The sequence below is a fragment of the Elaeis guineensis genome, chromosome 2 (assembly GCF_000442705.2).
Source record: "Elaeis guineensis isolate ETL-2024a chromosome 2, EG11, whole genome shotgun sequence".
In the NCBI taxonomy this organism is placed as follows: Eukaryota; Viridiplantae; Streptophyta; class Magnoliopsida; order Arecales; family Arecaceae; genus Elaeis; species Elaeis guineensis.
Window position 1 is genome coordinate 109,296,578 of NC_025994.2, and position 23,276 is coordinate 109,319,853.

General features: G+C 38.4%; 1 protein-coding gene across 2 annotated transcripts; it reads left to right on the forward strand.

Annotated features, from left to right (window-relative positions):
• The first annotated feature begins 8,250 nt into the window (after window positions 1-8,250).
• On the forward strand, window positions 8,251-21,586 carry LOC105047171 (alkylbase DNA glycosidase-like protein mag2). Of its 2 annotated transcripts, none has more exons than XM_073252645.1 (2): window positions 8,251-9,453; window positions 21,200-21,586. In XM_073252645.1, the coding sequence occupies exon 1, from the start codon at window positions 8,266-8,268 to the stop codon at window positions 9,403-9,405; it is 1,140 nt and encodes a 379-aa protein (XP_073108746.1). In that variant the 5' UTR covers window positions 8,251-8,265; the 3' UTR covers window positions 9,406-9,453; window positions 21,200-21,586. The 2 variants fall into 2 exon arrangements, with proteins under 2 accessions (XP_073108746.1, XP_073108747.1); XM_073252646.1 differs by having other exon boundaries at window positions 21,215-21,586.
• The last annotated feature ends 1,690 nt before the right edge of the window (window positions 21,587-23,276 follow it).

Here is a 23,276-nt window from a genome sequence, read left to right on the forward strand (position 1 = left end):
ACCACGCACCTTGGGACCATTGGTACCACTTCTCGGCTACTGGTAACTGCTGTGCCAGGCGAACCATATCTCTGTACCAGGGCTTTACCATCATTGTGATCGTCTCTAAACGGAGTATCTTGAGTAGTGCCAGCATCAAAAAGATATGAAAAGGATTTTTTTCTTCAAATAAACTTCTCAGCGATCATCATCCTTGCTTTTGAATGAACAGTACTCCTCTACGATCGGCCACAAGAATATCAAATAGTTCAGCAGATAAAATGTCTCCATAATAATAATTGACATCTCCGGCCAAAGCTATTTTAGATAAAAGTCTACTGCTCCGTTGGCTTCCCGAAAGATATTAGACAGCATAACTCTAAGATTGTATTTGGTGAATCGTAATCTAAATTATTTGCAATCTGAATAAATTTTCAGTATTGTTGATTGTTGTATTTGGCACACGCAGATAATGTTGCAGTAAAATTATTGAAAATTTTGATTGATATGTTTAGTATGACAATCAAATTACTAATAATGTAGTATCAAAATTTTAAAATATTTTTAAATTAAATTTATAAAAAATTTATATATTATGATTTATCCTATTTTTATATAATTTGTTGCAATATATAGAGATACATATACCTAAAATTATGAAAAAAAATGATATCTAACTCAGCACATCATCCTTTTCGTTCCTTTCCTCCACTCTTTTTTCGGCAAAAAAAAAAAAGGATCAAAAAAATTCCACCGCTATCTAACTTTCTAAAACGAAGTCCACAAAAGAGAAAGCTTGGAGGGGTATCATTGCTCCCAGGGGTCCACGAAGATGGAGTTCTCCAATGGCGACTTCGTCCAATCCCCCACCGCCCCGTTGTCGTCGTAGCCCTCTAACGTCCCCTTCACCATATTATGTGCATGCTTGCACAATGCCACCACCATCACTACCACCTTCGACCCCTCCCCATCTATCCCGTACAAGAACAGCGGCCCGAACAATCGGAATATGTCCGGCACCGATAAAATCCGCAGCCACAGCAGCGCTCTGTCTGCTGCCCCTGTCGCCCATGCCAGCCTCCGTTGCACCATCGACGGCCCTCGCACCTTTAGATGGAACACCTCCCTGCAGTTCTACAAGCTCACCACTGCCCACGACTCCAGTGGTGTAGCCAAGAATCCTTTAGTCCCTGGCTACTTCCATTCCCCTCCATCATAGGTGGTCGTTGGGACCGCTAAGAAGGTGCCGAAGGAGAGGGGGTTGGAAAGGATGGCATCGATGTTGCCAGAGAAGAACTCGATGGTGGAGAGATGGCAGCAGTAGACATCGCCTCCGTCCTCTGCCTTGCTACCGCCATCGACACGGCTGCCCCTGCCGCCCCAGATCTTGTCCGCCACATCCAATGCCTGCTCCTTGCCTCATGAATTTCCTTCGAATTTTTTTGATGAGGACAGTTTCGTTCAAAATTTCATTGTCAGATTACTAAATATTTGGTAATCTAGATAATCATCCTTCCTTTAGATAATCCGAATTATCTTTTGGGAGGTAATCTGGATTGCCAATGCAATCCAGATTGCCATCCAAAATATGTACCAAATAGAGTAATCTGGTGAGGCTCTTTTAAATTGTAAGAAATCTGGATAGATTGCCGGCTATCAAACCCAATCTAAAGGTATTGGCTAGCCATCTTTTTCCCCCTTCCCAGGGCTGGATTGTTGATCTATTTGATTACACTGAGAGAGTCCCCCCGTAGCAATGCCTGGTGGGCTTGCGATGCACTCACTGCCGGCGAGACACTGGGCCAAGCTGCTGCTAATTCCGCTTGGGGAATTAAAGCTAGAGTTAATTGTCCACCCCCAACTCTAAGAATTCGGTCGGCATGGTCCAGAATAACAAAGGCCGCACTTGATTCGACGTCAATAACAAGAGCATCAAAGTTTATATATTTTGATGAGTCTTGTGGGAGGGAATAGCCAAGAGACTAACACATTATTTAGGTTGGTGCTATAGGTTTGATTACCATTTCAGAGGCTGGACGGAGTTGTCATAGTATATTATTGGTGACCAAGTATCAAAAAATAAAGCACTTTTCTAATCAGTTGCGCGGGAAGAAAAGAAGTCTTTTGAAAAATTCCATCATTTTAGGCCTCCCAAATCAATCATACAACACAGGCAGGCACAGCTGTTTCCCTCGTACCTACCTGGCCATTAGATATGTATTCATTAAGAATTAATAAAAAGAGAGGGACATTGCTTAGTTCGCTGGTATGCTGCAGGTAGTTCCAGTAGGTCATGGCAAAGGGGCATTGAATAATGAGATGTTCAGTGTCCTCAACACTAGATTGGCATACGACACAATTGATACAAGCTTCATTTATCATGCCCCAGCTGCCCAACAGTTTTTTACGTATTAATTGGTCCTAAACAGTCTCCATAACAAAGTTTTGGCCCTCATTGCGGTTGTGGTTATGTGATGCATATAGTGTAGGCAATAATTTCTCTTTCTTGAGCCCATGACTTGGTCTATAGTTCCTGTTGTGCTTCCACATATCCAAGAGCCCATGCATCACAGATTTATTTTTGGGTCTATAATTATCTTTTTTAGAACTTGATCAAGGCCTTTTTGTCGAGGTCATTTTTTACTTATCAGATATGACAAGGACGGCAATAGGGGCACACCATCTGTTTTCAAATTATTGGTTAGAAGTATTCTGCCACGTGGATTTGGACCATCTAATAAAATACCGCCATATCATTCGGTTATTTAAAATTTTAAAATTTTTTGCTTGGTTGAGAAGTGTGAACAGAACTAAAGTACATAATTAATTATGATTAATCATTTTCAGCCTAACTTTTTGCTGTTTTTTTTTTCCTAACCTCACTTATTGATGTGGGGATGTTTTACTAGATGATCCAAAGTCTATATGGTAAAATATTTCTAACCAATAATATCTCCCAAATTAGGGTTGCAAACTTGTTCATACTGATTGCTTTCTCTCTCTCCCTCCTACCTCTGCCTTATTAGCCTTTGTATACAAATGGACTAAGACATGCAAAATGCATCACTAATCAGAGTCGAGAGAAAATTAGATGATAGAGAAATTTTTTGTGCACGGCAGGTGATATAGAATACGTGTACTATCCGCGGTGATTGGCTCACGTGCCGGATTAAGATGTGACACTCGAAAAGAAAAATTTTTCTGACTCCGCACATGAGCTAATCATCGTAGATGATGCACGTGATTCTACACTGCTGGTGGTGTACAAAAAATTCCACTTAGGTGATACATCTTCATTAACATTCGAGTCCAACGTCCATTAACATTCGAGTCCAACGTCCAATAACTTGATTAGGGAATAAAGCCCGTTATGGTTGTTTCACAGCAAGGCCTATGATATTTTATGTCTCGCACGGCAATGTTCACGCAGGCAGGGAGTATGGATGTTTGTGATATCTTGAGGTGCGAGTGGCTATGGTCGCATGAGATCAAGCTTCATCCCCCAACGCTGCAATTCGGATGGGTTAGGTTAGGGCTCCGATCTCGATCATAGATTGAATTTTTCCAACCCAATCCAAACTCTTCCATCGCTAAATTCAAGTTGGATGGAATTCCTTCCAAGTTGGGTTGGATTGATCCATGTATACCAGGCTAAAGTTATACAAGTTATATATGAATGGGAAAAGTTTTGGACTGGATAGATTATTAATAGTTAATTTAAATCTTATTAAACATATTTATAAAGTTATTGAATTCAATATGCCTGAAAATCTAATTATATAAAGATATAAGAATATTTCTAACAAAATAAATAAGTATGCCGTATCTCATATATAAATATAAAGCTGGGTGGAGTTGTTTTTGGTTCAATTTGGATTGGATTTAAGCTCCACTGCTACCCATACCAACTAGGGTCTACGGATGGTTTTGAGGGTTGATCTCTTGCCTCAACTGAGTTTATAAAATCTCAAGCAAACATTCCAAGTGGATTTGGTTTTCATATTTAAGTCAAATCCAATAAACAGCGTTGCACCCAGCTAGCCATTTGGACTAACATAAATTTTTAAGTAATTCATATATATGTACATGCATATGCACTTGTACATATATAACATGTAAGTATGCATACATGCAGCATGATAGGGAACATTTGATACCTCTTTGCAGCCAACGAAAGCTCATGAACGGCAAACCAAGGCTTCATGTTGCCTGCATTAGAATAATAAAGATATTACGCATTGACAACTAATAATGGTCATCATTGAACTATTATTCTGCTACAAATGTTGCGATATAAAAACATAACTATACGTGGATATATTGATCCAAGCATTACTATCATGATTTTGAAATTAGATACAATGCTACTAAAGAAATATGTGAGAGACAACTGGTTGGACTAAGAGTGAACCCGTTGCAAGGAAGTGACACGATGAAAGGAGAACAATGAGATAACGAGAAAAATGGGGAAATGACTAGAATCGACAGAGAGCATGCTCGATAGGGCTGAAACCATTACAACTAACGTAGCAAGATGGTATATCATTACTCGAGCAAACACCGGAGATTTTGATTATTTCCGTGGGAAACCACAAAGTAATCTAAAAGTTCTATTTTTCATTGATATTTCATATTGAGAAACTAAAAGAAACTGAGTGGGTTGCCACAAGGTAGATACAGAGGTGGCGGGAGAGTGGGTTCCAGCAAAAAGGATACTGAGAGGTGGAGGGTGTAGAGCGTGGTCTGAATTTTGATGTGATTTGATTTATCACTTGATACGACTATTTTGAAGAAGCAACTCGAACGGATTTTTCATAAGATGTGTGATGGTAGTGGAGGGCTTGAGCCGTCAAGCTCAAGTCCAGAACCCATTGCTAGCCTCCGGTGGAGGTGCAGGGGCGTTGTCTCCCACGGTACGAATTCATTTTGTTGTTGGACTTTAGTTGATCTATTTAGACATTTTGATTTTTTTTATTATTTTAAAATTTAATAGCTATATATATTATAATCATGACTTTTGTTATTTAAACCACTGTACATTCTCTGTACTTCAGATATCATGAAATTGTTTCCTATCTTCATCCATGAATATAGGCCAAACATCGAATTACGTAAATTATCATATTTTATTATATATATATAATTATTTATTATTATTTTGAATTTTATACTAATTAACAGATAATTTTATCATGGAGAGATTGTGTTCTGGTGAGAGAGAGAGATAAAGAGGTGGGGAGAGTGAGTTTTGGTTAGAGGTGGATAAAAAGATAAGAGAGAATGGGATCCAACGAGAGGAATGTTAGGATTTGACGTCTCGAGATTCAGCCCACATTGAGGTTCGCGGCGAAAAACGGAGTCCAACGAGATCAAGATCACCTGAAACGGAGCTCGGATGGAGGAGATACGAGCTTTTGAAGTCGGCATGAGAATCGAGGCGGCGGAGGACTGTCGGCGACCGACGGCGGACGGTAGCGGCGCGGCCGCAGGCGGCGGTGCGCGGGACGCGCGACCCAGGCCCGCGGCCCTTTTGCCCCGATCCACCGTGGACCGGGCGGTCCACGGCGGGGCCTGTGGACCGCGTGGGCGTTTTCCACGCGTTTCTCGCAGTCCACGGTACTATTCCGTAGACCGGAGCGCGATCTAAGGGCCCAGAGGGCTCCCGATCTTAATCCGACGGTCTGGGATGTTGATTTGGCTTGTTTAGGACTCTTAAACCTAATCTAATTAGGTTTTAAACCCTGTTTAACCCTTTAAAAGGGTACTGTGACGAACAGAGAAAAGGTGGTTGTTTTTTCTCGCGCCGTACGAATCCGAGAAGAGAGAGAGAGGCGAGAGCGCTGTGAGAGAAGGAGCAGGAGGCTCCTGGACAGCGGTCGCCAGGCTCTTCAGGGGTTCAGGGGGTCTTCAAGAGAGAGAGAGCTTTTGTGAGGGGAACTTCAGGTGAGAGAGAATTAGGTGTACAAGGGTTGAGGGTGAGGTCTCCTCTTGTAAAATTTTCTTTTCATATTGAAGTTTGCATGCCCCGTGAAGACGAGCTCTTTTGTGGCTGATCCACATATTTTGATTGTTTTTCTTTTTGTTTTGTTTTTTCTTTCTTTCTGCTGCATCGCGTGGTACTGAAAGGATCTTGGGAGGTGGTGTCCCGACCAAACATCCACCCAACAAGAAAGATAGCAGAAGAGAAAAATGTTGGGAGGGAAGGTTCGGATGAGAGAGAGCTGAGTTCCAGCGATTGAGAGGGGTTTTGACCTTCTGATGAGAGAGATAGAGAGGTGGTGGAGGGTTGGACTTCCAACAATAGAAAGATATTAGGGTTTAAGCTTTTGGCAACAAAGAGTAGATGCAGGATAGGGAAGAGGTCAGACGTTTTTTTGGGGGGGGGGGAGATGGCTGGGAGAGGTCGAGATCAGAGGGACTTGGGGGTTGGAGTTGGACTCAAGTTGATTTTGATGATGAGGGTACCGACAAGAGAAACAGACAGAGGGAGGTTCCAATCATGGAGAGAGAGATAGAGGGTTTTGTAGAGAGAGGGAGAGAGGACTGGGTGATAGAGAGGGTTTCAAATGGAGGGGATTGGGCATGCATGGCCTCCCATCTCATCCCGTCTAAATTAATGTAGATTTTTTTATAAAAACCTCTTTTCATCCAAACAAATGGCCGTTAGTTTTTTTAAGCAGTTTGGAGATCTATACGGATCGAATTGTGGTGAAGCAATTTGCTCCAAATCTGGTGAACCTGACCCATCTCTCTCTCTCTCTCTCTCTCTCTCTCTCTCTCCCTCTCTCTCTCTCTCTATATATATATATATATATTATCTATCAAGAATAATATATTAAGCTGATAATATATTTGACCATGATCAAGGATTGAAGTTACATATGTGGCTCAAACTAGTAGGTGATGTTGGGGGGGTTAGGTAAACTAGGTGCATCCCGACGGGCCCAAGCTGGTCATTGTATGATCTCATCAAAGGAAAAATGACCCACCAATCAACAAGGTGAGGCCCAAGTCACAAACACATCAGATCCCTTCTCTACAATGAAGCTCTATCCTAACCCACCACTCCCACTTTAATTATACCTCCAGGTAGAAAACGGTTTAACCACAAAAAAAATCTTAAATTATTTAAAAATTTTCAATTTTATCATGAACTTTAATTTGATGTAATTAAATTTTTAAATTTTTCAAAAATTTTAATTTAAACTCTGACTATGGATTCCGCCTGATTTTCATTATGAAATGATCATATGAGACCACAAGACATGCTTATACGACAAAAAAGGCTTCTATGGCAAAAGTAGATTTTATGGACAAAGATTTTTTTTTATTTATATCTTTCTTTATTTAGGATATTTTTTTTCGACAATTGAACACTAGTGACTCTTGTGGAGTGGTGGTTTGCCGGTCGATGAGAAATGGCATTGTGCGGTGACGATCTTTTATTTTCGTAGAGAAGATAATTTCTCATCCTACATTAAGGGTTTCATTTATTAGGGTTTTATTTTGTAGGGGCTTAGATTTATTTTATAACCCATAAATCTTTTATCTTTTAGATACCATCTCTTTTAACTCTCATGTCTATCTTTTTTTCATTAATGTGCAGTCCATATAAATTACAATCGGAATCGATCAACAATCACCAATGAAAAAAATAAATGAATTAAGAAAGATAAAATTCTACGTGCAAAAAAAGAATGTGAAAGATAAGATAAAAAAATTATCTTCATCGTAGAAATAGAGGATTGATCACCACCTTCTTACTATCGGCAAATCATCACTCTTACAAGCTTCACAGGTATTTAGTCATTGGAATGGGAGAAATGATCAGATTATACAAAAGAAGGCAAAAGAGAGATATTTTATCTACATCAGTCCATTTTGTCATGCATCTCTGTTATATAAGCTCATGTGACCATTCGGTGATAGTATCTCATAGTCAACAGTCAGAATTAATTTTTTTTTGAAAATTTGATAATCTAAGTGCATCAAATTAAAATTTAGGGTGGGATTGAAAATTTTCAAATTTTTTTATGATTAATTTAATAAAAAACCGACCAACCGTCGCAAACAACCACCCTACAATAATTTTTGATAACCAATACTACCCCTATCATCAACTGTTATTCCCAGGGACCCCAGGGCTTTTAAACCAGACTAGCATGGGCAGTAAAGTCATTTAATTTCACCCACAAAGGTTAAAACTGAAGTCCAGTAAAAAAAAGCAGACCGTCTCTTATTATTGTATTATTACGTTTTTAATTTTTGTTATTTTTTCCGTGAGGGATGACCCAACGCGCCTGGCCGCAGCCCGAACCCCAACCCGATCTCCATACCGCCGACCTCCGCGTCCGCTCCAACCCCAACCCCAACCTCAACCCCCGCCTCCTCCTCTCCGTCTCTCCGCCCATGAGGGAACAAACCCTCTCCCAGTCCCACCTCTCCACCGCCGCATCCGTCGCCGCCGTCCAAGAATCCGGCGCCTCCGCCCAAGAATCCGGCGCCTCCGCCACAACCACTGGCTCCACTGCCGATGCCAAGATTCCCTTCCGCCCTCGAAAGATCCGCAAGGTCTCGTCCGAGGGCGACCCCCAACAGGTCTCCTCCTCTGGCTCCACCAAGAAGGCCACCAACAGCCGCGCCCCCCTCCTCCGCGTCGTCCCCCGGCCCCTCTCTGCCGACGGCGAGATCGACAACGCCCTCCACCACCTCCGGGCGGCGGACCCCCTCCTCGCCCGCGTGATCGACGCCCACGACCCCCCGACCTTCCGGTGCCGCCATCCCCCCTTCCACTCCCTCGCCCGCAGCATACTCTACCAGCAGCTCGCCTTGAAAGCCGCCGCCTCCATCTACGCCCGCTTCCTCTCCCTCTGTGGCGGCGAGTCCGGCGTCGTCCCCGAGGCCGTCCTCGCCCTTACCCCCCACCAGCTTCGCCAGATCGGCGTTTCCAGCCGCAAGGCCAGCTACCTCCATGACCTCGCTCGCAAGTACCACAATGGCATCCTCTCCGATTCCTCCATCGTCTCCATGGACGATCGTTCCCTCTTTGCCATGCTCACCATGGTCAAGGGCATCGGCGCCTGGTCCGTCCACATGTTCATGATCTTCTCTCTTCACCGTCCTGATGTCCTCCCCGTTGGTGACCTTGGCGTCCGCAAGGGCGTCCAGGTCCTCTACGGCCTCGACGACATCCCCCGGCCCTCCCAGATGGAGCAGCTCTGCGAGATCTGGCGGCCCTACCGTTCCGTCGGTGCCTGGTACATGTGGCGCCTCGCAGAGAGCAGGGGTACCCCCACTATGGCTTCTATGGGCAGCGGAACAGGAGTTCCGATTACAGGAGGAGGAGAAGGAACAGGAGGAGGACCTCTGCCACAACAGCAGGCTCAGCTCATCGACCCTATCCAGATGCTCCCGAATCTAGGGTGAGAGACCTTCGCATACGCTTGGATTCTTCGTCGCAGCTGGCTTGTTGAGGTGGCTCTCGATCTTTGCCTATACAACCTGTTTTTTTATTGGCTGAGCTGCTGCCTGTTTTCTTCTAGTCTTCTGGTGTCATAATGTGTTATTTGGTGGGTGCCAATGCTGTGTTGATCGTTAACCAGCAAACTTCCAAAGCACTGATTTCGAGACCCCTATTTATGAAAGATAGATTGGCATTTCCTCTACTCATGTAGTTTAAAAGAAAAATAAAAACACTTTCTAATACATATTGATGGGTCTGTACTTGTTTCGTACCCTTCAGCAGTTATAGGTCTGTAAGCATTGTTTATGATTGCTTTTGGTCATGAACACACCCAAATCTGGACTAACTAAAATGGGTTGTTTCACTGGAAAGTGAAAGAGCTACGAGTCGATCATAAGAGTGTATCCAACTATATCCGACCTTTGTCCAAAAATGCACCCTCATCTTTGTTTCCATCTTCTCTAAAATATATCTAAGGAAATGCAAGCGATTGTTTTAGGGACCTCTTGTCCCTCAATTCTATCTAGGGCCTTGACTCATTCCACAACTTCTTTGACCTTGCACTTCCTGAATTTCTATATTACAGTATAGCCCTCACCTTACCCTACTTTTATCATATATTGCTTTGTCATTTGCAAGCAGCATGCTTTAGGATACCTCCTCTTTGGTGATGGATGGTGATGGATCTAAGAAAACAAAGTTTAAATTATTCAAATATGCCATATTATGCAGTAGCATGTCATGCTGGTGTTTTACTAGCATAATGTGCAACTTTGTGTCATGCTGGGGTTTTACTAGCATAATATGCAAGCATGTTGTTCATGGCTTAAATGACATTTTATTCACCAGTATCTTAGGCTTTGGCCTTCACCTCTGAGAGGATACGTGCATCAACCTATTACTCAATCTTATTGCTCTATCTTAATGCTTTAATTGCTATACCATATCAACATGATACATAGTGTACACAATGATGCATATTTACAAAATTGATGCTTGCTTGATTGACACTTGTTCTTCCTGCATTGGATGCTCCATAGGAATTCCTTTCCTAAATAATGTTAATATATCATCAACTAATTATTTGTGTTATACTGTAGTACAGACATCTCGGTAATGTTCTTCAAGATTACTACGACAAATATGAATGTGGTTTTGTTTAATATTTATGAGACCAAAACATATATTTTGATTGTTCAAGGTATGTTCATCTATTGTAAGGATTCAAAATATTCTAAGTTTAGCTAGATTATCTTCATGAATCATTGGAGTATATACCAGCAGAGTTGGTTTGTTTTTGAAGCACCAGGGCTATACGCATGATATGTTAAACATCACCTTGATCAAGGCCTATTGCCACCATGACCTCCCTATCTATACTATATTGAAAAAAGAGTTCTAAGTTTTGGCCTAGTTCTCAAAAGAGTTTTGTCAGTCAACTTTTATCCCTAGCGTGCCGGTAAAGACTCTCATTTGTCTCCATAACTCTGTAATGGAATCTTATTCAATTTTATTCCAAAATTATCATTAGCTTTTCTAAGCAAATTTTATATTTTTTTTGTGCTTTTTTGATGACTTGATTTCATCCTAAATTGGGTACTTCTTGATTCCTAATTTGTTGTCATTCTTCTCTCTCTCAATTTTTCCTAAACTTCTCCTAAATCACATACCCATAAATCGCTCTACTTAGTTATACTTTTTATTCCTTTTTTCTATAGCAAAGAAAAAGGAGAGAATAGAGATTTCTCACATGACATTTTTCTAACTATCTATGCTATTTAAGATTATTGGATTCCTTACTCTTGTATCAATTGTCATTCTATATTGTTCAGCTCCTTTCAACCATTCTTGCTTTGTTCAATTAGTTCTATTTTGCCAAATCTTCTTAATTTTCTCATAAATTCTCAACCAGTGAATCATTCCTAAGTTTTTGACATGGAGTTTTCATTCTTAAGTGTCCCACTTCTCTACAATTTCGATAGTCAAAACATATTCCAAGCCATGGATTTGTTGATCAATATTAATTTGTGAGCATAATTCTCTTTTTTCAAAACATTTGGCCAGATCGTGTCTCTGGCTTCTAAGATGCCAGGTATCAAGGATTTCATCTTGGTCAAGATGCTGGTTTGTATCACTACCAGCAACTCACTAAAAGTATACAACTGAATGATATAACTGATATAAATTGATATACACCAAAATCTTGGTCGATATGATATTTAGATATTGGTCAAGATCTCTGAGTGAGCATTTTTAAAACTTTTAAAGTTGTAAATTATTTTTTAATTACTTTACATGGTAAATCTTATGTTTGCTAATAGCTGGGATTTTATATCATGGTCCCTATAATTTTGGCCAAGATGTCAAAAATACATTGGACCTTTCCCAATTTACGCAAATTCCCATCTCAACTAAGACAAATTGATATCTCGATAAATCTCGGTCTCTGTCACCCACCAAGATGGTTGAGATCTCCTATCTTAAAAACCTTGCTCATTATGCCTCCTTTCATCCCTGCCTGTTTGAGCCTTCAAATCAATAAAAGTCATGTATAATATTGTTTCTTCATAGTTAATTTTTTTTTCAACTATGTACAAGTGTTGTCAATCATTCAATTAATATTTATTTTTTCTTGAATTTTCTATGTGTATTTCTTAACCTAAATAACCTATTTGCTTTATAATCTTCAACTTTTCTTGGTACCTTGTTTATCATTTATGATTATCTTTTAATTCTTCATCCTTGCTTAAGTCACCCCACTTATTTTTATCTTGGTGGTGGCCTCCATTACTTATTCTCTCTTTATATAATGATCTTACAAATCTTGTATCTTGCTGGTAGAATCCATAATTCATATTGTTTCCATCATAGAATCCTTTATCTTTTCATATTTTACTTTTTATGTGCCTAATTTATTCCAAGTCCTCCATTCTTTTTTGATAATCTAATTGCTTTTTGCAAGTGCTCTATTGGCCTTATTATTGGTGCATCTAAACCCAAATCATTTACCCTCATGATTGCTAGCTTACACGCATATCTTCCTACTTTACACACTAAGCTTTGCGCACCTCTATTCTCATCTTGTACCAAAATTCACCACACACCCTTTTATTTTTGCTATGGATGTAATCGGAGAGAGGAATCACTTGTTTGAATCCACTGAACTCGGAAGTCTCATAGAAAATAATAAGAAAATAATAAAACTATAAAAACAGGGTTTTAGCCTTTTTTTTCCTTTCATTATTTTTAACTAATGAATAATGCTTGTATTTATACTAATGCAGTTTGCCTCTTTAATTCGAAGTTGGATTCCTATTGTAGGGTTGTTCTAAAATAGTAAAGAATTATGTTGAAGTGATGCTTGTCTAGGAATAATGGAGGTGTGATAAACCCTCTTATGGGGTCATTGCTCTATCACAGTACTCAACAGGAGCTTTGTTTGGATGCCTTGATACTGAAAATCGGTACTGGATGAGAAAATTATGGGTCTGGAAGTTATGCTTCTTGATCAAGTCCTGGATGAGGCAAGTATTGTCCCCAAATCTTCGGGCAAACCTTGCCCAGACCAATTTAAAATGGCTTAACTAGTCCACAACGGTCTGATGATCCTCCTGAATCAACCGTAGGCTTTATCTTCATGATTTAAAATTTCAATATCTTTCAATTCCCTTGAATTTTCTGCTTTTTCATTATTTTTTAGTTGCATTTTTTGAAAATTGCTACTTGGATCTTTATTTTGTTTGCAAGTTTTCTTTTGTATGTAGTTTTTGTTTGTTTTCTCTTTTTAGTCCTTGATAATTTAGTCTTCTGTTGTTGCTGGTGTTACTTGGGCTCTTATGTCTAACTTTTCAGATGTGTATCATTTATGTATTCGAACTAGATATGCATCGAGCACTTGAATGCTCATCAAATTTTTCTACTTGCAGCTTCCAGAAATTGGTATGAAGTTGGATTTCTCCAACTTTTAGTTCCGATCCATTGTAATAATATTGAGTAAGAACCAACAAAAGTTAATATTAAGAGTGAGTTTCTGTTTATTTTAGAGATTGGTTAAGTATGTAGCCACTAAAATGACTTTGTAAAATATAAAAAAAGTGTGGCCCGGTGCATAGGCTTCCACCATTGCAATTTGCAAGGTCTAGGGACTCTTAGACGTACATAGCCTTACCCTCATGCAACGAGGCTATTTTTATATTTCGAACCCATGACACCCAAGTTACAATGGAGCAACCTTACCTTTGCTTCAAGGCTAATCCTCTGACTTTGCAAAATATCATGTTTCTAAATCTTTAAGTTAATTGACAGGCTTGGATGAGAAGCAAGCATGTTAGAAGACCTTAACAAATGATATTTTTAATATTTTATGTGATTACATATTTTAGTTAATTTTTTATATGCATCTACATTATTTGTGGGATCAAATAGTTGGACGTGTTGTTTCACTTCTCATGTCTATGTCTATACAATACTGGTTCTTGCATAACTTTGCCAATGCTTCTCATTTTACTTCCACTTCTTTCTATCTTGTTTTACATTAGTTTGTTCTTTTTGTAGGCATTCACTTGCTTGTGCTTAGACATTTTTTAGCCCTCTAAGCACTTGATTTGCTCTTTCCAAGATAGCTTTGACAATTAGCATATGATTGGTGGTCACTCTTCTGTAGAATAGGTTTACAAACCTTACATGTTGCTTTTTTTCTAATCGTACAAGGTGTACCACTTGTGATGATTTCTGCTACTGCTGGATGTAATTTGGCGCCCATTTCTCTTTTCAGTCTTTTATTAGCTTCCACCAAGACAATGTCATGTTTTATATTTGGATTATAGCCCCATTGTGCTCTCGGTTCCCCATTATTGTTCTCCATAGCTGGTTGAGGACAGGTCTGAGGCTTACATTAAAATATATGTAGTAACCATACTACGAACTAAGCCATAACTATCCATCAGGCCTGTGCATACTATTTGGGATTGGCTCTATTTGCAAATATCTCTGTATGTGGCCTCTGATGTTATTCCAAGCTTTAGTATACTCTTTTCACATTATTGATGTTAACTTTGATCTTCCCTTCTTCCTGTGTCTGGTAATGAGGATTGAAAAAAATGCCCTTCTTGCTAGAGTCTCCTTTAGATTTTCATAATACATGCCCATACCATCTCAATCAATTTTCTCTCGATTTGTCCTTCATTTGTGCAACTCTTATGTTTCCGTTAATGTACCCATTTCTCACTTTCATTTTTAGTTTTCCCAACAATTCTTCTCAATATTCTCATATTTGGCTATGTACGATTTGTTTTTTTGAGCTCTCTCACTGCCCAACATGTTGTGTCATACGTTATTGAAGTTTTGTTGCCATTTTATGAATTTATTATTTGAGTAATAAAGGTATAATTGATTGTGTAGTACTTTGAAAACCCCTTTGCATTGTTAAAATCTTATAATTCAGAATTTGATTCTTACAATCCTGATCAAAATGATGCTAGGCAATCTGAATCCTATCCTTGGATTAGCGCCATCTAAGATCATTAGATTCAGATACATGCTGTGAATTATACAATCCCATGAATAATAAGATTTAAACTCATTATGTTTTTTACATAATAAATCAGGTGAAAGAGTCCATTTTCTAGGATATATTCGGTTATGTGCCTTTTAAATGTACTTATAACTAATAAGCGTTTAGCATGAAAAAATTAGCAAGCCCATTATTGGGAGTTAATGGAGTTAAGTGCAGGAGGCAGTTTTTTTTTTTTTTTTTTAATAAATAATTTACAACCATACATTAAAATCTGATTCTTTTTTCTAAGACATTCTGCCTAAATGGATAATTGAATTAATAGGTTGTGTATAGATATCTTGATCAATTTGGTATGATGTTATCTTCATTATACATGCTATATGCAGGCTTTCAATGTTGTAGAAACTAGACTTGTTTTACGTATGGCATTTTGTTTTCCATTCATCTGTTATATAATTAACTCATTTTTTCTATTTCATATTTCTTTAATGTTTTTGCCTTAAAAACCGGGAAAAAAATCTTATAATATGCAATCAGGCCCATGATTTGATCTGATCTAATCTCTTTTGTGTTTGTATTCTTTATGTTTCCTTTCATCTTTAAGCTTGTTTGATTCATATTGTTGGCTAGAACCTTTTGTGTTGGTATGCTCTTTCTCCCACATGAAGTTAATTGCTATTGGCAACCTTGTAATTACTTTTATAGACGGTGTTTGACTAACGAGACAAAAGTCTAATAATTCTTATTTTAACACTTTTTAATTCTTTCACTTTACAATGCAAAAAAAAAAAAGTGAATTAGAATTGTAATGAGATGCTTGTTTGAGTTTTCGTTTGGAAAACCTTTCAAATGGTTGTCAAAAACAGAAATGATGTACACTGATTATATGAGTTTATTAGTTTAAGCAGAGATATTACTTGCATGAGCTAGTTAATGTAGTCAATGCAACGATCTATATTTTGTGTATGTATTTTAGAGCATGCATATATTTGATGCGTTGTTTATCCTCATGATTTTTTGATAACTCTATGCATTTGTATTATATAGTTTCCACATGGGTTTGATTCAAGCAGCCCTTATAATTGAATCTCATGCATTAGGTGTCAATTTGCTGTTGCATGTTTAATTTAATTTCGTAATAGGATATTATAGTGACTCTAAAACTTGCTTCATAAGCTTTTTGGTGTTGGGGCATGAATTAGTTGTTCTGCATTTTCTTGAAAATTTTGGAGACTTCTTGTCTAAAATTATCTCTTCTCCTGTTGGTTTCCATCATTGTACTTGATGTCACCCTTAAGCCCTTTATGCGAAAATGCCCGTGTATGGCTTACCTCACCAGTCATTTGCTAAATTTTACAACCATCTGTTTTGTTGTCAGCAAATCATAGTGGCTCAATCCAATATCTCCTAGGCTTCTAGGCATTATCATACATATCGATTTTGGTGCTGGGGTGTTTCTAGATTCCATAACCCATTATGCCACATGTTCATTTTCCGGTGGTTCCTCCATCATCTATGAGTCTGCAGCCCGAGTTATCAAACTCTATGATAATACTTTATGTTTTTCAGTTTCATTAAGAACTCTGAAACTAGGAAAAAAAAATCTAAAACCATTATATTTGCTGGAGTTCTGACTTGAAACTAATGGGACAATTTTTATTGTATATGTGTGCCAAAACTGATATTTAGGCCAAAAGGAAAGACTTAGCTTTTGAGGTCAGGCCTTTTGAGTTAAGCTTGCTATTGGGCGAGAAATTTAATGTCTAAAAAGTATTTTTCACAATGGTCCACTTGGCTTTTGTGAATTTTCATTAGATTTTGTAGGCATGTATATTTGTGATGTAGGGCAATTACTGAAATATATAATCTGTGGTATTATTATTGATTCAAACCAAGGTTTGTTGTACTGTATCGAACCAGATGGCAGAAGGCATACTGTACCGGTTCGTGGTATGGGGGCATATTACACTCGGTACGCCGAATCAGCCATGTACCGGCACAATAATAGGTTGGCGTCAATATGGGATCCGATATCGAGAAAATGAACCTTGATTCAAACTAATCAGGATTTTGTAAATCTTGCCAATATTTTTGAAGGCTTGGTGGTAGATGAGTAACTTGAGGGCTTCTTAGTGCCTAGGTGGGGCCCCAAAAATGATGGCAGCCTTAAAAAGATAAATCCAAAAAGAATAAATAGAAGCAAACAGGATGTGTCATGCATGAGGCTTCTGCCATTGCGGAGTCTATGGAGGGTCTGAAGTACGCAGCCTCACCTTCATATGCAGAGAGGCTGTTTTTGTGTTTCGAACCCATTACACCCAAGTCACAATTGAGCAACCTTATGGTTGCACCAAGGCCCACCCTCTCAAAATAATAAATAGAAATGAATTTCTAAAAGGACAATTATAATTCAAAAAATAAAGCATTGTATATCAAATGCATTGATCGGAAGTACCAACTTGACAACATTCAATCCTAATTTATATATCAATCTCAATTTTCCATTCTGAAATATGATGCAAGATATTAAGGCAGGCACTTGTGTGGCTGCGGGACAACCCCAACCAGGCAACTCAAGGCAGCCATTTATTTGAGCAGTAGACCTTACATATTGCAATCAGAAAAACGACCTTTGGGTTATATGCTTCTATCAGATAGCATATTTAATTTTAATATTCTATTAAAGTCTAAATTTTTAACTGGTATTATTTTTCATATTTTTCTTCTTTGTTTGGGTCTTAAATATGATCATTGAAACTATATGTAATGCACCTGATGATACTAAACTAACAACAGACACTAAGATCATGTCTATAACTAGGTATTTTTAAATCAAATTTTTGCTTCAAACTCTGATAGTTGAAGTGCAATTCATTTAGCTTGGTTGAAACTGAAATGGAAACAGGATCATTGGATTTTGGTATAGACCCTGTTATTGTTTCATGTAGAATCTCTAGCATCTCATCTAATGGCATGCACCCTCCATGCATGACACTATATGATTGAACACAATGCTTACATTTAAGCTATAGTGGCTTTCCTATGTATATTGATGGTTGGTGGTTCTGGTTTGCATCTTACTCTTAGTAGCATGAACTATGAGTCTATAAGCAGACTCGAGGGGGTGTATGGAGACAATCTTACTAAAAAATTGTGGAAGGGGGTAATTCTTACAAAATCATGGGAATAACATGAAATGGAGGTTTTTGCTTATTTGTGATTTTATAGGAGTCTGGATATTCATATTAACACTAGACAGCAAGCTTTTAGCATCACTAGTAACTGGAGTTGATATACGCATGGCGCTGATTTATGCTGCTCAGTTGATTTTGGCAGAACACATAATGGTGCAAGTTATAATCACGGAGCAAGAATTTGTGGCATGTGAAAAAAATTCATAAAGTACATAGCAATGAAAAAGTATCCTAAATGACCATTTGAGATATGACTAGGAGAAAGTATAGGATTGTACCCCTTGCTTCCAATTATACATGGGATATACAAATAAACGTCATGACACAGGAAGAAGAAAAGCTTGGTGCAACTCAAGATGTAATGTTTGTTATGACTGGATGAATGAAGACAGCATGAAAATGGTGACGGATGACATTGATACTCTGCGACATAAACTGTAGTTTGTGAAATTTGTTGTCCTTTATATATGAGAGGTAATCAGTTGAGTTTTGTGTAGGACTTTGGATGAGATGAATTCTTTGTGCTCTTGTTGGTTGGATGTTATAGTGCTCTTATGATTGAATAGTTATCTGATGTCCGTCGGGGAAAGTCAATGCAGCAAGATTATCACCTGTTGTTTTGTTCCTTTGAACTTTTTGGCAATTGAGCACCTTGTCAAAACTTGAAAAATCCTAACAAATCAACAGACAGAGCAGGTTAGAAATTTTACCTTATCTTGGAATGATTACCTTTCAAGAAGAGGACTTAAATTAGAAATAACTAATCCCATATTGTCACAATTATGTCGTTGTTGCTCTGCAAAATCTGGGTTTTTTAAGAACTCCAGTTGCAATCTTTTTTTTTTTTTTTTTTGGGTTTTGTGTGTATATGTGAGTTTTTGAATAGCTGCTCTGTTCTCTTTAAACAATTTCACAATCATTGCTCCTCTTGCCTGGTTTGTCTTTGAGCTTGCTCATTTTTAAAAGTCCATTCGTTTGAGAATCAGAGGTTTTGATATGCTACTTTTTAGGATTCAAGTCTTGTTACTTGGTTGGTTTGAAAATTAAACAGCTCATTAATTCTTAAAAATTTTGAGAAGTCACGTATTGTTACCTAACAGACCACATATGGTATAGCTACATGGAATAGTTGTAAATCAACATTATGCTTATTTTGAGTCACGGCAAATGAAGTTGTTTATGTCCGCAACAAATCTTTATAAACATATATAAATTTAAAATATAATAAGAACTTTAATAAATATTAATTTTAGAAAATTAAAGGTTTTGATATTTACTCTAAATTCTTTGAAGAAGCTTGCCAATTGTTTCTATTGATCGTTCAAATTAATTCCAATATATAGTGATTCCAATGTGCTACTTGATTAGCAATGAGAAATTAACTAATTATTTTGTTAAAAGATGGCTTTTCACTTCCATACCTCTCAACTCTATTCATGGTTTAAAGCTGTTACATTCTGGCTTGACAATGTTTGATGACAGGTATCTTATTTTATGAAATATCCTATCCAACCCACCAATTTATTTGTCTGTCCACTCCTATCCATCTCAGCTGTGGATCTGTTGTTATTTATCTTTCTTTTGAGATTATTTGGAATTCAGTGGGCCTCTGAGGACTCTCATGGGTCTCTGGTCATACGGGACTGTTTAAAGCTTATGCATACAACTTTTTGCACATAGTTATATGGGTAGAAATTAATAATATCTCTCCTACTGGGTGCTATCGCTCCAGAGATTCTGAAGGGTTGTGATACTCTTCAAATCCTTTGGCGTTGGGGGAGGAGGGGGGGGGTTGCTGATTTTGTAAGAGTGCCTAATCTGATAGGCTGGCAGGTGATCATAATAAGCTGTAGTGTTGATTCCTTCAGGTTACAGATCTGATTAACATGTCATTGCTTTGTTAATTATTCCTAAGTCTATCCCTTTAAATGCAATTTATTCCATCTCAATACAGTATGTTTTGTTTCATGTTTTTGTGCTTTGTTGCTGCCTTGAAAGAGGGCTTTCTTAGTGCCTTGCTAATGGAGCGGTCAAGGTACGTGAGTGTTACATGTCAAAAGGACCCCTTTCTAGGCCCACTCTGATTTTTTGTTCCCTGTTGGGTACCACTTTGCAGCTCTAGTAAAGGTCCTCACCCCCTCTCCCTCTCTCTGTGGCGTGCATGTGCATCTTTTAGGTTTTGCTCGAAAGACTGAAACTAGATATTGACCATAATCCTTTTTGGTTTTAAATGGTCATTGTTTGATGTTATACAGCCACATAAGTAACCCTGGTCGGGACATGGGTGGCCAGCTACGGTTGGGTATGCCTATTTAGAGGAGCAATTTGGGAGCCACACTCTTTTTGCATGGATATGGACGGAAAGAGGGGCATCTTCCTACATATTTCCATGTGAAAAGGAAGAGGGTGGTCAAAGTAGGAGGGAGAAAGAAGGTTTTCTTTTTTGTTTTTGGTTTTTTGGGAGGGTGTGTGGGTGGGTGTAGTCTCTATCTTATACTCTTGCCTTTTAATTGAAGCTGAGTTGATATTGCATACGAGTTTTCTTGTGTCTTCTAGGGTTTGTAAGAGGAGACAAAGTGCAATAGCAGATTTTTACTGGTCTCCCAAATGAGGCTAGTGTAGGGTTTGATTTTGCTTCTGAACACACACATGATCCAGATACCTGGAATTAAAACCATGAAGACCAAAATTTTCATATCCTGATGACATAATATCTGAAAATAATATTCAGGTCCGTACTAGCCAGAAACTTCGGTACAGGATGTTGTGCCCATTTGAGCATCTTTCCTAAATGTTTTTTTACAAATTTCTTAAGATGCTACTTCCTCACTAATGCACCCATACGTGCCCCTTCATCTGCTCCTGCTTCAAGCAATTAACTTTAGATCTAAGGTGATTGATGAGAAATGTAATTAAAAATCTCCCTGTATCATTCAGTTTTTTCTCTTTAATTGTCCACAATTTTTGGTACTTGTGTATGTCTTTCGCTTCCATAATGTCAAAGTATTTTCCATAAAAAACTGGTTTCTGTGTTGTTTGCTTTACCAGCTTGTGCATCCCCAGGGTGCCTAACCAGGTTGCCTTTCCACTGCTTGCAAACAATATGGTGATCCTTTAAGCATTTCATATTGACTGTGTCCAGTTAGAGTGAATCTCAAAGCTATCTAACGCAGCCCTCAAAGGTATTTCTTCTCTGTCAAAAGATTGTTTCACCGACGTGCATTCATCAAGAAGCTTGAGAAACCTTGATATAGCAGACTTCTGTATTTTTGTTCATTTTTCAGTTTTGCATCTTCACCTACTAAATTAAGCATATTGCTTCATGTTGCCTCGGCTTAAATCACCAAATGAAGCATGTTCAAGAATTGATTATGAAAGGATGAACCTTCAAAAGCTTGTTCTTGCAGTAATATTAAAATCACAAAATTTTCTGAATTGCCATACTTTCAACAAATTATACTTATTCTTCTCCCTCAGATGTGGAACTTGGTATATGACTTTTCCCCAAATTTTAGGACGTCACTTTGTCGGATACTGTCTTCTGAGCTATGTAACATGCTGAGGGCTCACTGGTACGATATGTGCCTACTGTTTATGTGGTTGGGTATCTGCCTTATCTCAAATGCCTACCTTACATATTCAGAGAGGTAGATGCGTGGACTCCCCTTGTATTTCCTTAGAAGCAAGCGGTATTGACTGGTGTGCTAGCATAAAAACATTCCAGGACATTGCCATACTTCTGTTAATTACTTGATCCAAATTTTAGAAAATTCTTTTTTTCCTTCGTAAATTAAGTTAATGGTTTGGAGTTACGCATATGGAATGATGTGAACAGAGCATATCCAAGAAAATTGATTATGCTAAATATACTAATAAAGATCAAGCATATGTGATAAATATTTAAAGCACGTGTGTCCAAAAGTTCTGAGGATGCTCATAGTAATAACTCCGAGGAAATGCTTTATAATCTGTATGGTGAACATTAAAGGGTCGTGCATAATTTCTATGTGAAGTTGTTCCTTGTGTCCGCGTGGTATGGCAACATACTTTGCACTCACAGGAGTCATAGTTTCACATGGGCATTCTTGATGCTAAATTAAAGCTGGCTTGTTCCAAATTATCAAATGAAAATCATTTTGGTGGAGAGGATCACACAAACTTGTGGTCATCTATTATTGGGCCTTCCTAGCTTCAGGGTATGCCCATTTTGATTGTAGCCATATGTCTGGGCAGTCATTTCATTTTGCAAGAAAGGTGGTGCAAATAATGTATTTTATTAGAATTTAAGGATCATCCGCCAGATAATTGTTTGTGTTAGCTTCTGGATCAATGAACTAGGTATTGAATTAGTGTGTGAATTATCAAGCAAAGGTTCGTGGACATTAGATAGATGGTTTTCATTTCTTCGTTCTTCAGTCAGGTAACTCGGTGACTGATCAATCGGTCTATGACTACCAAACAGAGCATACATTGAAGTGCCTCAGATCTCATCATGTGCAGTTTGATGAAAAAGCAGTATGATGAGTTAGATTAGCAAGACCAAGCGTTTTGCAATTCTGTGTTTGTTTCAGTGCTATGATATGGTCCTATTTTGTCCCTCCATGGATGGGTATAGGTTCTGTCCATCCTATCTGATGTGCTATGGCAATATGCGGTTGGACTAATAACTCATCCGGTCTCCTATTTTGCTGGAGGGCTGTGAAATTGTGAGTGACAAAGGATGGCGAAGAAGATTTTCCATCAAAGCAACATGTATCAAGGATTGACTCCAGTTAAGAATTACATGGCCAATGCATTGGAAGTCAACATGAGTATGAGTAAAGCAAAGCAACGTCATAGTTAACATGCACGGAGCCCCTTTGCTAGAATCTTTTCAAACTGAAATTGGTCAAGGATATTGCACAACAATCTAGGCTTTGGGCTTTACAGGTACCGTAAAGCGGGGTCGTTGATTTATGGACAATGAAAGAACAAACTCGTCACACTGGAAGTGTATCGCGTGCATCATTATAAATCTGATCCTAAAAGCTTATCTATTTTCTAGACCTCAATCTATAAAAATAAAGCAGCTCTTATCTGTTGAAGTTTGTGAGACATGGCATGCATCATTGAACCTCTTAAGATT

Bases quoted from the DNA above. Each gene is read 5' to 3' on its own strand.
- LOC105047171 (XM_073252645.1), top strand. From the start codon at position 8,266: ATGACCCAACGCGCCTGGCCGCAGCCCGAACCCCAACCCGATCTCCAT.